Here is a 16,750-nt window from a genome sequence, read left to right as displayed (position 1 = left end):
AATAAATTGCATAGGTTGCGTGATGACATCTGTCTATGTTGCATCAACATTGCCAACTGAGTCCGAAGGGAGTCGAATCATCTGCTTCATCACTTTCAGCATTCTACCCTTTCCAATGCCGAAGTATGCCCCAAAAATGTTGTGTCCCGGCAGCGCATGTCCTGCCAACTTCGATGGAATAATATCTCCCAACTTGTCTACAGTGGCAGGAATATCAATAACAGTTCGCTCTTTGATGGGCGACTCCGTGGTCTTTGGCGTTCTAGGTCCTTCAAAAGTAGTACGTATCCACGTATGTGTTATCCGCCAGGACATACCTGTTTTCATTAGCAGCAATTTGAATCGCTTGCTGTACTAGGATGTTGTCTGCTTCTTCATGTGTTGTGGACATATCTTCCTTTGGCATGACATAGCTGCCTGGTATCACTTCAACAGATACCTCATCTTGACCAGTAATGACCAGCTTGTGCTTTTGGCTATTTCTGAACACCTCGTCATTCTGCAGAATCGCGCATATATGATGTCGATCAACTGTAGTCTGTTGTCAGTAACAGTGAGAGATAGTTTCTTGGAGGGCAGAAGTGATGTGGGACTCAGTTAGATGACTTTCAATCCATCATGACCTAGATATCCTGGTGGCACACCAAGCAAACATCGTCAGATTTTAATCTAGAATAGAGCACAACCATCAATGACTGTACAAGGTTGTTCAAGTGCCTCATGACTGGCTGGCATCTCAACCTTTGTCAATTTATTTAAGTTCGGCTTTGACTTGGGAGTGCACATGTTTCCAGAATCATCAAAGAGTGCTGTTGGGACTGGGAAAAGCTTCCATGACAAAATGTCCTTGACATTGACATCTCATGAAATTGCCTGCAGGATTCCTATTACTCTGGAGTAGATCAACTTGGTGTCATAGACCTTCAGACCCCCAATATTAATTGACTTCTTCATGGCTGCAATGGTTTGTACTTATTCTTCTGCAATTGCAGTACAGGCCACCATCAGGAGTATTGTCGTACTGTTTTGTAGATGCAGTGCAGATGTACATGAATGTACGATGTCTGATAAAAGGTACAGTCAGCTACGTGCGAGTAAACATGACTACCGTTTTTAATGGAGCCGGTCTTGTGTACTCTTGCTTGAAGCTGTTAAACATAGGTACAATTGAAGGTGTTCAGAGGGAGGGAGTTCCAGAGTCTTATTGTATCCGGGAAGAAGCTCCCCTGGTAGACAAGCAATCGGGAAAAAAGGAACAATGATCTTCTTGGAATGCCCTCTGTGCAGGGATAATGATGGAGTGAGGAAAGTGTGTGGGATGTCTATCAGCGAGTTGTTGATGCGATATATCATCACCACCTTGGCCTGTGCCCTGTGTTCTTGTTATGATGGCCACTTGAGCTGGTTCAGCATGGCTGCTACGCTGCTTGTCCTGCGGTTGTCACTGAAGATGAAGCGAACATATAGCGCCGTTGAACCATTTCAAGCTTATTGATGTGTGCTAATTGCTTGCGTGTGAGGGTCTTATATATAATGCTAGCATATCCCATGATTGGTTGAAAGAGAGTATTGTAGCACAGTTCTTTAACCTTTCCAGGACATGGTCGGATATTTCTTTGAAGAAAGGCACAGGTGGAGTTGGCCTTTTTGGTGATAATGTTGATATGTTGATTCCAGCTGAGATTCTTCTGCAACTCAACACCTAGATACTTTGCTGTATTTTTGTCAGCTAGGGTCTGTCCGTGGATGGAGAAGGATTTGATGATGGGTTTGCGTATATTGGTGACATGGAGAACCTGACATTTCTGTGGGATGAATTCCATCAACCAATCACGCTCCCAGCGTTGCAGTAAGTCAATATCCTTTTGGAAACGTTAGGCATCTTCCTCGATCTGTCTTGATGTTGCTGTATAGCATGCCATCATCAGCGAAGAGCCTGACTGTTGAGTTTGGGGAGAGGTACTCTGGCAGTTCATTGAAGAAGGGGAGACACAGCATCGGGCCGATAGCTCTGTTTGGGGACGCCAGATGTTACTTGGCTGGTGTTGGAGATGAATCCTTCCAGTACCATCTGTTGGGTCCTGTTGGGACCTTGTCAAATGCTTTGGAGAAATCAAGGAGTGCCATGTCTAATTTTTCTCTGTAATCGGTGGCTTTGGCGAGGTCCCGGCCAGCAAGGACAAGTTGGGAGACGCAGGATAGCTTCTTTCGAAAGCCACGTTGTGCATCAGACAGGACGTTGTAGTCTTCAGGTGGGCCATGATGCTGATATAGCTTAGAACGATGTGCTCCAGTCCTTTACAGGTCGCTGGCGTAAGAGAGACAGGTCTGTAGTTCTCTGGGTTGCTAATACGGTCACCTTTCTTGAAGATGGGAGCAATATTAGCCATCTTCTATTTATCAGGTATGACACTCTGGTTAAGGGAGGCATGGAAGAATATAGTGAACACAGGTGTCAGTTCAGTGGCAAGTCCCTTCAGAAGTCTGGCTGGGATTTGGTCAGGACCAGTGGTTTTATGAACATCAACCTCAGACAGGATCTTCAGAACCCCTGGTGGAGAGATAGTAATGTGATCCATGGTTGGGTATAAGCTTGGCCCTTTGTCTCTCAGACTAGTCATATCTTCATTGCAGTTGAAGATGGATGAAAATTGATAACGTAGGATGTGCGCCTTTGAGAGGCTGTCTGAGTAAGTCATTCCATTCGATGATTTCAATGGAGCTAGACCTGAAGGATCGCATCGCTTGCTGTTTGTGAAACACCAGAAATGCTTTGGGTTACAGTGTTTGGGCTGACAATGTCTGTCAGGTATATGTTGTGAGCTTTCTTGGAAATTGTGTCATAGAATCCATCAGGTGATTTCTGTTGAAACTCATGCATCTGTCTGGTACCGTTGACATCTGCTTTATCCACATTCACTGACGCTGGAGCAATGCTAGTCTTTACAAAAATCCTATCAATGGAACAATAATGTGTACAGTAGAACCACTTCTCACTGACTTGATGAAAAATTAATTCCTTTGTAGGCCTTTTTGTTTCTTTACATGTATCTAAATTTAGACCAAAAAAGATGAAAGATAAATGCATCACAATCGTAATTGTTCCAAACAAAGCATATAATGTGTTTTAACGTGACGTAGATCTACAAAAATGGCATTTGGCTGGCACACATATTTTATGCAATATTAATATGTTTATAGAGGGCGCTATTTCAAAATATGCAAATTACCTTGTCATAGTGATAGTCCTAAAGAGATACAGACATTCGGCTGCCCAGAATTGTAGAAAAATCCATATTATATATTTATTATACATTTTTAGAGGAAAATCATGTACTTTGGCGGCCATTTTGTATTACGTCATAATATCTCAAATTACTCAAGGCTGACAGAGTGTCAGCAATCGGATTCTTCAAATAGAAGGTTTAGGCAATCATAATCCATTGAAAAAAAACTATAGACCCTAAAACAAGGTTAGGCCAATAATCTGGATTTGGCTGCCGGACTAAATGTGTTTCTTGTAAGTTTACGGATGACTCCAAATGAGAGGATATGCCTTCATGCACACGCCCAAGTCAAATGTTTTTATGACATAGTCTTGGCCAACCTCGCGGCTTGCTTCTTCTGCAGCTCTCAGGCACTCTTGGATTGTATCGAATTCTGTTATGGGATATTTTATTACAGGATAGTAATCTGTGGTAGTCACATTTGAAGGCACCTCCCATGTAGTTGTTTAGTTAGTTTAGTTTTGTAAGCATTTAAATGTACGCATTATTTTTATTTGACGAGTTTGTTCTTTTAGGACATACTCATAAACTACTCATGAGGGACCTTAAATCCACAAGCCTTGCTTTCAACCAAGGTCGCCTCATCTTTCTATTGTAACGCCATATTCTGTTCACTCTTTTATATTCATGTCATATTTGTAATGTGTGTTATGAAAGAAAGATAAATAAACTTGAAACTTGAAACTTTACTATGACAAATCCAGCCCAACCTGGAAGCTCTTGACCTGTCTCTCTACTACTTTTTCGGCATACACGCAATATCATTTCTGGCACATTGTTTGAATGCTTTATGTCGGTTGACATAGCAAGGTGGAAGAGGACCTTCATTTTTCATTAGCCAACGAACGTTCTTTGGTGCATGTACGTGCTTCTGAGGGTACTGTGCTATTTGAAGATTCAACTGTCTCATTGTTAGAAATCTCCTGCAGCATAATCCCATGGGCTGTGTGGACAGAGCCAGAACCACTTAAGCTTGAAATGTATTGGTTGAAATCGTCAACGTCTGGATGGAAGACTGATGGCTCCACGGGATGGCGGACTACCTGTCTAGATAGAATACCGAAAGTCTACTGTAGCGCCTGTGCTATGGCAGATTCAAGCTCAAGTGAAAATTAATAGCTTTCTGAATGAACAAGGCGATTCACGGATGTGATCAATTGAGCACTGCGTAAGAGATGTCTCAAAGTCATCCATACCAGAATATGCTTGGACATTTTCCACTTTCCATTTGTGGCTGCCCTACATATATCTTGTCCAAGAGATATGACAAGTCTAGTCACTCTTTGTTATGGTCGAGATGGATTTCCACTCAACAAATGGTTCAGAAACTTCTCTAGCTCAGTGGGAATCTGGTCATCTATACAGGCAATGGCTTCTGCGGTTGAGGGCCAGGTATTTCATCATCTACAATTCAATGCTTTCTTGTGGGCTACTTCCATTGTTCTCTGTTTTAGCTACTTCATCGTACTTGCCACTTCTCCATTAATCTTGTTTTTAGTTCGCCACATATTTCTTCCGACAGTTCTTGTGACATCTTGCTTCTGCAGCAAACAGATCAACTTCCAGAATTCTCAACGGTAGGTCTTCATCACCAACTCTCTTTGCAACATCTACAACATTTTGCCACCAACCAAAATCTAACGTTGGTGTACTTTCTGTTGTCCAAGACCTTTTCACTTTGATTGATTTTGGGCCTTCCTTTTTACAAAAGATATAATCAGGATTGAAGATGACTTCATCAATTGACGATCTGGGTGGACGGGATGTTGAAGGTTCTGTGGCATCAGATAAGATCCCTGACAGTCGATTGAGATTATTGGTAAAAAGTTGGTAGCACTCCCGATGATAACCGTGCACATCTGACATGTCTTCAAGAATGAGGATGCATGCCTCTTCCGTTACTCATTGTGTCAAGTTAGTTGAAATTCGTGAAATTGTACCCCGTATACGTTTGATCATTCATTTTGTATAAACAACAAAACTATATTATAGCATATAATGGGATTAATGACCAACTGCTGAATAAGTTGGCTTTGTCTGATACCCCCTCTTCAGGCTGATACTATAAAAGGAAACACTGATGTTTGTGGTAATAATTTGATATAGTTTGATGCTAACAGGCTAGCCCCAATAGTAATTGAAATACTGCTTGTTGAGCTTTTGTTTTTTTAAACAGGAACTTTAATTGAATGTACATTATATATACAGAATGTATTAATCGTAATATGCGGGGGGAGGGGGGGGGGGGGTGGGGATACGAGTTGACTGATACTGAACAAAATTTGCGGGAAACATCAGATAAAATATCAATGAATAATATTACACCAAATTAGGGGGCTAGAAAACTTATTTCATGATAATAGCAGACAAAATTCAACTTTTGATTTCGAAAGGTTTTTGAGACAGAAATTTGCATATCAAAATATATGCAAATTTATGACGTCATTAATAATTGAAGACAATAAAATAAAATAAAATCATTTTGTCTACCTATTGTGGTATAGTTGACGAAGATTGTCAATAAATTTGGTGGAGATTAGAGTTATATCTGCTGAGAAACAGGGTAAAACGTAAGCACATAATTCACAAACCCTAAGAAAGTGTGCAAAACACGAAAAACTGACATTTTTACATATCTTCAAATAAGGAGCAAAAAAAAAACAGTGTCCAAATGAATTTTTTTCTTGGAAACATCTTTTTTCTGATATTATGGATCCCAATGAACAAAATGACACCCAACAAGTAGGATCATGGGGGGGGGGTACGGTAGCCCCCTCTGGCCCACGGACTATAAAGGTAAATCCCATAACCGGTTTTAACAAAATTGAACGCCTTGAAGCTAAACTCAGGCTTTTTTTGGAAATTGTGTATAATATTTTATTGGTATTATGACATATTTAGGTCTGTCACTGTCCTTTCATATCTTGTTGACCCCTTAGCGGTTGGTTCTTCCAAAGGTTGTGTAACAGCTTTAAAATAATACCTGTGCCAAGGCTGCTATGTTATTTTACCCTATCGTCATTCAGTTTGATTTCCGAGATTTCGCAACTTTCTCCTACGATAGATTAAATCATCTTCATCTTTTTTTTTAATTATTGACAGGTAACAAAGTCTATAACGAGTATTGTGAGCAATATAGCTCAGGTAGAATCAGAGGAACTTGAAGCCGCAGAAGAGGAAGGTGGGGCAATAAGTAAATTAGTCCTGGCTTTTGAGGAACAAATCAGCCGTGTTGAGGTTGCCGATGGTGGGCTGCTCAACATTCAGCAGCCAAATGTTGCCGTACAGGTGATTTTACATGTATATCATAGGCTATGAAAAAGTAATTTGATTTAGAAATATAAGAATTTCATGTCTAAGTTATATAATTGTTTGCATGGATTTTCTAAATAAAAGAATTAGAAAAACCTGACACTGCCATTCATCCATTGTGGTCTCATTCAATCTGGTGTCCAACAAGGCGCGACAATCCCACCATTTTTCTTTGTAGTTTAAAAAAGATCTACCAAACAACATCATTATTTGTGCATATATGTGTACGGGATACGTCACATTTTGAATTTGGTGGTGCCTTAAGGCCCGGTCCCACTGCACTTACGGATGCAAAGAGGATGTAAAACGTAAATAAAATCTTGCCATCCGTTGGAAAACGCTATGCATCCGTTGTGTACTCATTGCATACGTGTTTCATACGCTCTTTCCATCGAGCATCCGTCCACTGTGATTTCATCCGCGCAAAAAGTTTTGAGCTGCACAAAACTTTTAGAACGGATGAACTTCCGCCGTGTACGATGTAAATCCGCGACAAATACGATCAACAAACGTTTTATGTCTGTTATCATCCGTTTAACGTCCGCTGTATCCTCTCTGCATCCTCTGGGCATCCTCGCAACTCACATCCGCTGCAGCTGAAAACGGAAATAGGGAGGAAAGATAAGGTACATGGAACGTCTATACATCGTTAGTAGCACGGAAATAGAAAGGATGTAAGCGTATGCATCTCGTATATAAAGTATTCAAAGCTGTCATCCACTTCCATCCGCTTTCATCCGCTAGGCTTCCGATGAACATCCGTTTAACATCCCCGCTACATACTACCCACGTCCGTTATTTTCCGTTTTGTTTTCGCAAATTTTCGCAAATTTTGTCCATTTCTAGAGCGGATGGAAACGGATGGAGTCACCCCCGAAATTTTGCTCATCCGCTGTGTCCTTTATGCATACGTTTTGCGTCCATCGGCCAGTGGGACCAGGCCATAACTTGGACGTCTGTGCACGGTGCTAATCGCCTCATTTTCAAGCATCATCAATAATGATAATAATAATAACAACAATTTAATAGTAACATTGATATTGTTGTTAATAAATAATAATAATCATAAATACAGTAATAATGATAGTAATATTTAAAAACATGTTGATGATGAAAATGATAATAACAATTATAATAATTGAAGTTCTAATTCATATAACAGGTTCAGAGTGTACTTGCTGACGACTTAATGGGCGGTCTTGTGCTTACGCTAGCTGGATCCAGTCTTTCAGACCTGTCCAAGTCCAATATTACCATCAGTGCTCCAACCCAAGATGACCGCGATGACATCATTGCTACCAGACCAGACGTCATTGCTCAGGTCAACATTCCACCTTCAGTTTCATCCGTCATTTCGTCCACGCCCCCACTCTCAGGATCGCCGTCGAATGGCAGTGGTGAATACGTCCGGGTCAACTTCAATGTATTTTCAACTTCAGCTCTGTTCATTTCTAAATCATTGCGCACAATCAGTGCAGATAATGAAGGCTTCAATCGATCGGCTAACTCGCCCGTGATTTCTCTCAGTATTGGTCAAGGGAAAGTAGCAGCCCTGACCGAATTCATCAATTTTACCTTCAGTACAATAATGGTAAGACCTTTAACATAAAATGGCAGACTAAAGTTTATCCATATATTATACGTATTTGTAATCTGCCTTTAGCAGTATTTATGGATAATTAAAGTTGTAGTAGACATACATATATAGGGAAAATTTAAACATTATATGTTTTTAAATCTATTTTTAACTCCTGTGTTTGATTTCCTTAATGATAAATGGGCTTTTAAATTAAACCAATAAACATTATCATTCGTTCTCCTTCTTCTTCTTTTTCTTCTTTTTCCAAGGGAAGAATTCCTTAAAGGACTTGAAGATTTCGCACTGTGTGTGCTTGTGAGGAGCCTGTGTGAGCCTGCTGGCCAGGATCCTTGTGCATGTATATACATGGTACAAGTAAAAAAAAAAAAAAAAAACACTTTTAATCCCGTGAGGTCAGTTAGGGTGCATCTTCCCCAGTGAGGACTCAAATGCCTCAAGGGAGAGTGAGCAGGCTGGATCTACTGGAAGGTTGCTCCAGTCCTTGGTAGTTCTGAGGAAGAAGGAGCTGATGTAGGCTTTCCTTTCATGCTTTATTTAACACATTTTATTGTTCTATTCATTTTTTGCTGTTTTTGTTGTTGTTGTCTAGTCTGGATACGTGAATCCCATGTGTTCATTCTGGGATGAGGAGCAGGAAGATTGGTCCCAAGATGGGTGTGTTCTTGTTTCTGGAATCACATCATCTGATGAGCGCTACGATGAGGGGAGAGTGCGCTGTGCGTGTGATCATCTTACCAACTTCGCTGTTATAATGGTCAGTGAAAAGCAATTAGGCATTATTATATACATTAGCCCCATTTAACCACTCCCCGGTCAACTATAACAAGACTAACTAAACGCAGTAGGTTACTAGAGCTATAGCTTGATCATCCTCTCGACGACCCAGGGGGTTAATAGTTGTTAATTCCTACGGATTAAAGAAAAGGTTGAGTTCTGGGAAGAGGTGAAAACTAATTTGTGAGCGTTATTATTGTTATTATGCAAGTGTGGAAGAATATCAGATAAAAAATGTTCCCTGAAAAGCATGGCTCTTCAAATGCCTTAATATTCTAAAAATTTGAATGTGCGGACTCTTGTGTAAAAGGTAGTAAAGTGATATTCTTTTCTTTTTCCATCAGTAATATGAAGTTCCGCCACTTTATTTTAAAATAAACCCCCCATATCTCAGTTTTCAATTAACGACATTATGGGCAAATAATCACTTTCCTTCGAGCTTTCAAAGAAAATGTTTTTTTCATGTTACAGGATATCCATGGAAAGGAGGATTCAGTAATCAAGGAAAACAAAATCCTGACTTACATCGGATGCTGTATATCTATCTTCAGTCTTCTTGTCACATTGGCAACCTACCTGTGGAACAAGTGAGCTCATTGGAAAAAATATGCAATTATTAATGTAATACAAAGAAGACCGAATATGTAATTATTCTCTGGTCGTTTTATCTTCGATTCTAGTTGGTAGCTGTTGAACAAAAAATAGTGAAATAAACTGTGAAAGAGGTGCATTTATAGAATTTAGTAAATAATCATGCAAATGTAAATACCCCCTCTCTTTTTATAAAATTATCTCTTAATCAATTGATTTGTGAAGTACGTGTACACCTGCAGCACATTTCTCTTCGGTATTACTTCTGTTTGAACCAGCAGGGCTGTTGAGAACTACTATCACCAATGTACATTTCGTGATAGAAAGGGGAAGAGGAGGGGTGAGGAAGAAGAGGACGAGGGGAAGAGGGGAACAAGAAGAAGAAGAAGAGAAACTGCCAAAATATTAGTTGTTTAGTCATTAATATAGGGGTGGTGTGACGAGGTTCATATAAGTTACATAGGTTCATATCATATCGATATATTGATATTCTATCACCTTCATAGATCACACCCTCTGCCTCATGGTGTACCGTCTGCATATAATAGAAAGCATATTTATTTCGATCACCTTTGGGGTACATATATTTCTCATTTGACATCGTCGTGACTACTTACACCAAGATTGATTTTTATACAAAACGCGTGGCCATTCCGAGGGTTTGTGCCCAGTAATAGAAGAGATACATGTTTATAAGTAAAGCAAAATCACGTAATCTCCTTCATTTCACAAACATTTTCTCCGTTGATTTTCTTTCTAGTTCTTGTTGTTTGACCTTCATATTCTTCTGTGCTGCTGATTAAGTAATGGTAAGCCTGTACGTGCATAGTAGAGTATTGCTTCGACGCGTTCCTTATCCCATTTTAATGTTACAATCTTGATAGGGATTTGAGGACCAAACAGACTAACCAGATCTTCATCTGTCTGTGCCTGACCTTGCTGTGTCTCTACACGACGTTTGTCATCATGATCTCTCTGGATTCTACCAGAGATTATCGTGACGTCCAAGCTGGACCCTGTGGGTTCCTGACGGCCCTACTTCACTACTTCGTTTTGTCCTCCATTGCATGGATGGGTGTGGAAGGGTACAATACCTACCTCATAATTGTGAAGATCTCTAACACCTACATCCAGAATTTCATGATCAAGGCTTGCTTAGCTGCATGGGGTACGATATTTTTTCTTTATATCTTTTTACTGAATTGTTAATGAATTGTCTGTATGTTTGTACATACGAATAGAATTTCTCTAGATCAGAATCCTTCGACCGACTTCTTTAAACTTATACATGTAGGTACTGAAAGTATTCATAAAAAAATAAGTTGCTGCGATCACCCGGCATCAATCAAGGGAAATGTTAATTTTATTCTGTTTTTAACGAACAAAATAATTATAAAACCTGGCTAGATATTATAGTTATTTAGCCATGCTAACTAAATGGAGAATAATTATGGAAAAGTCACATTAGATGGACTATCATATGGTCCAACAGTGCACATGAATTCGTCATTTTAGCCATTTACGTGTATTTATTACATTATTATATCAATACGCAAAATCGTCGCGGGGGTACAAAACGGTTTATAAAAAAACGTCTTTCCTCGACCGCGTCCGCCTTGGCCGTGGCGCGGGAACGGCGACACAATTCCACGAGGCATGTCTCCCGTATCCCGCGTGCCGCGTCGACCCCGTGGTCGCCGTCGATGTCGTTAAACATGGTTCCGGGGTCCTGGGGAGGACGAGCGGACGAGGGCACGGCCGGCGTTGTGCGTGCAAGGAGACGACGAACTCGCGAGAGTGCATGAGGCAACACGGCGTGCACCCGCCCTCTGTCTAATCACGGGCATGCCAGAGAAATACACAGCATATGATCGACCATCCACTCAAGTAATGTGGCGTAGCAAGTATAAGCTGCAACGGGTTGGGCCCATCCTGTGTTAGGCATCTTGCTTTATATATGCAGCAGCCAAACTGACGAGAACGTAATATGTTGGTTTTAACATGGAGCTATTTTATAGCTCCATGGTTCTACGCTCACGTCACACACACAGTCGAGTTAATTCGTGCGACTGCTATATTGGCACAAACCGTCCGATTTTTGGCGTAAAATCTTTACTTTAAAAATATTTATACAAATTCTGTGAACCATGCCAACATAATCATAGTCCAAGCTTCTGCTTTATTGGTCTTTTCATGAAGACTACACTAAAGTAACAACAATAATAACGCAAATAGATTGTAATTATCGAGACCATATAACTGACGAGAACGTAAATTCAGCGAGCTTACGTAATTTAAAATGCCTCTGCACGCGCAACTCCGGCGGTGTCAGGTCAGTCACGGCGCTCACGCCATGCAATTTACCCTGTGCGGTACTTGCACCACTCTACTGCTGTACCTGTATAGCGTGTCTGTGGATCCTTCAATGTTTCATGTTTGAGCCGTGCAATTGTTGTTTTCTTTTATATCTTTATTGAATGTGATGTGAATGTGAGTACGGTACATGCTATTACAGAAGTGTCCAAGGAATGATAGGCCTACAGGTGGAAGGGATATAAAACAAATATACAATGACTCATTCTCGGAACAATTAAGCTAAAACTATTCGCACTCAGGAACATCAATGGTACTGTTCTCTCTCGGGCCGCGATGGCCCTCGGGAGAATATAATACGATTTGATATTCCTTCGATGCGAGTAGCTTTAGCTAGATCCTCGAGTCACTTCGAGTGTCATTGTATATTTGTATATTTGTATATTATTTCATTGTAGGACTAAATTAACTTGGCAATGTGTGAAAATAACCAAAATGATAATGGGAGTGAAGTGCATGAGAACAATATTCGTATAGATAACGAGAGTGAGGATCCGGGAAAGGGATAGTGAGAATATAATAGGAACGAAGTGACGACAATACTCGTAAATGACGAAAGTGAAAACGAAAGTAAAATGTAAAATATCTGCATCAATTTTAATTACAAATGATTGATTTCACTTTTTTCTTCCAATTTTCAAGTTTTATTACATGATTCAGATTTAAAAAAAAATCAAAATGATACATGGGGCAGCAAACAAAAGGTTGATATTCTAACGAGTAAAATAGTAATGAAAAGAATTATAAAATGATAAAAAGTAGGCCTATACAATAAAGATAATAATATCATCTAGCACAGAAATTATCTTTTTTTAAATATAATAATAATTATAATAAACAAATTATTTAAAAAAAACATTAAAAAATCGATAGCACATATCTATTTACGCCCCCCCCCCCCTCCCACTCTCCCTAGAATGATAGAATCCCGTGGATTTTCCACGGGTCCTGCTAGTTATCATTAAACGGCACTTTGTATGGCATGTGATTTTTTTTATAAAGAAGACTCTAAAACCCAGATGGTATAATAATCGAGATATCCAATTCATTAAAAAAAAGTAATTATAGTGTCGCCATTACCGTGGTACAAACTTTTTAGCTGGACAGCACAACGATAACATGAATAGTCCTATCAAAGAACGGGGAAAGGATAGAGCTAGGCCCATGTCCAATGTAGGCGTATTATGAATGACTATAACAATTGTATTTCCGTATACACGTATGTCATTTCAGGGCTCCCTGCACTTATCGTGGTTCTTACCGGAGCTATTGCTAGAGACTCTTATGCTCAAGATGATCTGTAAGTGGTAACGTTTGAAAGTTTAGCTTGAATATTTGATTGCATAGCATAGGGTAAACCTTATGATCTTCAAATTTCGGATTCAGCAAAATCACGTTTCTGTACTTTGACCTAGTGTTTAAGCATTCGGTATTCGGTATTTTGGCATCTCATGAGTTTAAAAGCCAGTGTGCAATTACCATCTGGAATTGGTATTTAAGTATCACTTTTATGGGTATGTGGTCTAGAAAGGCCACTAATTGAATACAGTCACCACGCATACTAACATCTCAGATAGTTGTTGGTATTGTATGGGATTTGTTCTTCCCAAAATAGATAATGGAATTATTTACAATGACAATTTCTCAGTCAACATTTTTCAAGGACCTTGGAAATTTTGTAAAACTATCGATAAGATAGTCAGTACTGATTGACTTAATTCAGTCTTTTTACAAAATGCATATTTAATATCAATAGATGCTTTCTACAATTATGGGCTCAAATTGCTGGTCTCCTGATTCCCATGTCTATCATCCTCCTCATCAACATTGTCATCTTCATCCTGGTGGTTCGACAATTGCTCTCGTCAGCCAACATCGCTGGTCGGGCGAAAAGAGAGGCTAAGGCAGAACGTCGAGAGACTATCAAACGCGTCCAGAACGCGATCTGCATCTTGCTACTGTTCGGTCTGACCTGGGTCACGGGATATCTTCTTTTAATCCCGTCATTCAGTAAGGTAAAGCCAACTATAGCTTCAAGAATAATTAATGTGTGGTATATCTCTCTCTAAGAGGTAGGCCTATCTTGAGAACTCAGTTATGATAATTACATACACCAGCAATACTTGTTTAGTATCTGGAGAACTTGGAGGAGAATGCCATGTACCTAATTATTATTTCTGAAACATTTGCTCTTAACAGGTGGCTCAGCTAATCTTCATCGTCCTGAACTCTTTCCAAGGATTTTTCATCTTTCTTCTCTACTGCGTCCGGAAGCCTTACATCCGTAGGAAATGGGGTCTTACTTGTTTAGACAAGTTCCTAAAGAAACAAGCAAGCACTTCCAGTGGTGTGGTAAGCTCAGAGGCACTATCCTCGTCAGCTGGCATGGTAAGCAAATTGCGCCCAGGAGCCTCGGGTAATTCCTTGATGCCTTTCAAAGACGACGATCCCGATCCTTTGTGTACGTTCAATCCGACTTATGATGTTAGCCAGGTTGATGAAGGGGTCACACCAACTATGAACAAAGATATCCAAGAGAGAAGTGATGATGTTGCTTCTGCAACAAGTTATGCTGCAGTCAATCTTCCAATGGATTCAACAGATGTCAACAAAGGAAATTAGAGCAGTGGCATAGATGCCAGTGGCACCACTAATTTTGCAAAGGCCAATGGCACAGTTTAGGTTTTGACTCTAGCGATTTATTCATTAATTTTTAAGTATTTTTAAGGTAAGGAGCAGGCTGGGTTTCGGCTGAACCCCCACCCCCTTCCCCGAGGATTTTGCAGTTACCAATATTTCGTCACTACATATTCGGGCTACCAGGTGATTGTTATTTGTGTTCATCTTTATTGTGTTTCAATGACGAAACACAGACGAAACTATATTTGTACAATTTATATGTAGCTTATCAAAGTAGTCATGATCAATTGATTTTGTGTATTAATAAATAATGTGTGGTGTATTACTCAGAGATGAGGTATTTTCATTGTTGAAAAAAAAGTATCAAGATAATGGTACGATGTTTTTTTTTCTCAATCCTTTTTCGTCATAAAATGATGAATACATGTAAATTGAGAATGGAAATTAGACAATAATGGGTGCCCATCAATTGTTATTTGTTATCGTCTTTATTATATTTCAATCGCGAAGTTATATCTTTACATTAAAATATATTGTAGCTTATCGAAGTATTCATGATCAGATGATTTATTTTGTAAATAATACTTTGTGGTGTATTAACTCAAAGAAGAGGTCTTTTCTTTGTTGAAAAAAGTATAATGATGATGGTACGAAGGTTTTTTAAAATCATTTTATCCTTTTTATTCATGACATGATAAATCTATGTATAGTGAGAATGGAAATTAGATGGTTGCCTACCAATTATTACTTGTTATCATCTTTATTATATTTCAATGGCGAAGTTATATCTTTACATTTATATATTTTGTAACTTTTCGATATATTCATCATCATTTGATTTGTTTTATAAATAATACTTTGTGGTGTATTAACTCAGAGAAGGATCTTTTCGTTGGAAAAAGTATGATGATGAAGATACGAAGGGGGTTTCAATTCATATTAATAATTCATGACAGTCATGATATGATAGATGAATCTTTTTTGAAAATAAAAATTAAATAATAATGGTTGAATTTATTAAATCCAAGGTCCCTTTTGCTGTCCTCTTTTCATATTTTTTTTGCAACCGCCGGGAATCGAACCGTGTCACTGGCTAAGAACGACAATGCCTTAATGACTAGACCACACAGAACCCCCCCCCCCCCCATCCCGTTCCCCGAGTATTTTGCAATTATCAATATTTCGTCACCACATATGTGGGCAACCAGGTGATTGTTATTTGTTGTCATCTTTATTATGTTTCAATGACGAAACACAGACGAAACTATATCGGTACAATTTATATGTACATGTAGCTTATCGAAGTATTCATGATCAAATTATTTATATTTTGTTGATAATACTTTGTGGTGTATTACTCAGAGAAGGATCTTTTCGTTGTTAAAAAAAAGTAAGATGATGACGATACGGTGTTTTTTCTTCTTCATTTCATGTTTAGTCATAACATGATAAATATATGTACATTGAGAATTGAAATTGGATAACAATGGTTGCCTACCAATTGTTATTTGTTATCATCTTTATTATATTTCAATGGCGAAGTTATATCTTTACATTTATATATTCTGTAGCTTATCGAAGCATTCATGATCAGATGGTTTTTTTAAATAAATAATACTTTGTGGTGTATTACTCAGAGAGGGTCATTTCGTGTTGAACGAAGACATGATAATGACGGTACGAAGGCGAAGTTGTATCGTTACATTTATATATATTATAGCTTTTTGAAGCATTCATGATCAGATGGTTTTTTAAATAAATAATACTTTGTGGTGTCTTACTCTAAGAACGGTCAATTTGTTGTTGAAAAAAAGTATGATGATATCGGTAACAAGGGTTTTTCTATTAATTTTAATCATTTTTAGTCATGAAATGATAAATATATGTATATTGAGAATAGAAAATAGATAATAATGATTGCGTAGATTAAATCAAAGGTCCTTATTGTTATCCTCCTTTTTGATTATTTTTTTCAAAGGTTGAACAAATTTGTCTCCGCCGGGAATTGAACCGTTTCACTGGCAGAGAACGCCATTGCCTTAACTACTAGACCACAGAGACGGGCCAGTGGCTTTGGCGACACCAGGTTTAATTGACAAATTTGGCAAATTTTGTGGAAAAATATATATACATGTTTATATAATAAACCTGCGGTGGTTGACAAAAAAAGACA

The 16,750-nt window shown here is 38.8% G+C and overlaps 1 protein-coding gene across 1 annotated transcript; it reads left to right on the top strand.

Annotated features, from left to right (window-relative positions):
• Nucleotides 1-5,016: 5,016 nt before the first annotated feature.
• Nucleotides 5,017-15,711, top strand: LOC591311 (adhesion G-protein coupled receptor G2-like). The gene is made up of 9 exons (XM_030978191.1): nt 5,017-5,106; nt 6,390-6,575; nt 7,762-8,190; nt 8,789-8,953; nt 9,445-9,560; nt 10,449-10,732; nt 13,171-13,237; nt 13,694-13,952; nt 14,137-15,711. Exons 1-9 carry the CDS (start codon nt 5,017-5,019, stop codon nt 14,557-14,559), a joined length of 2,019 nt encoding a protein of 672 aa, XP_030834051.1. The 3' UTR covers nt 14,560-15,711.
• The last annotated feature ends 1,039 nt before the right edge of the window (nt 15,712-16,750 follow it).

The sequence above is a fragment of the Strongylocentrotus purpuratus genome, unplaced genomic scaffold, assembly GCF_000002235.5.
Source record: "Strongylocentrotus purpuratus isolate Spur 01 unplaced genomic scaffold, Spur_5.0 spur5_scaffold_1, whole genome shotgun sequence".
NCBI lineage: Eukaryota > Metazoa > Echinodermata > Echinoidea > Camarodonta > Strongylocentrotidae > Strongylocentrotus > Strongylocentrotus purpuratus.
The sequence above is the reverse complement of the archived record's forward strand: the minus strand, read 5'-3'. Positions and strand labels throughout refer to the sequence as shown.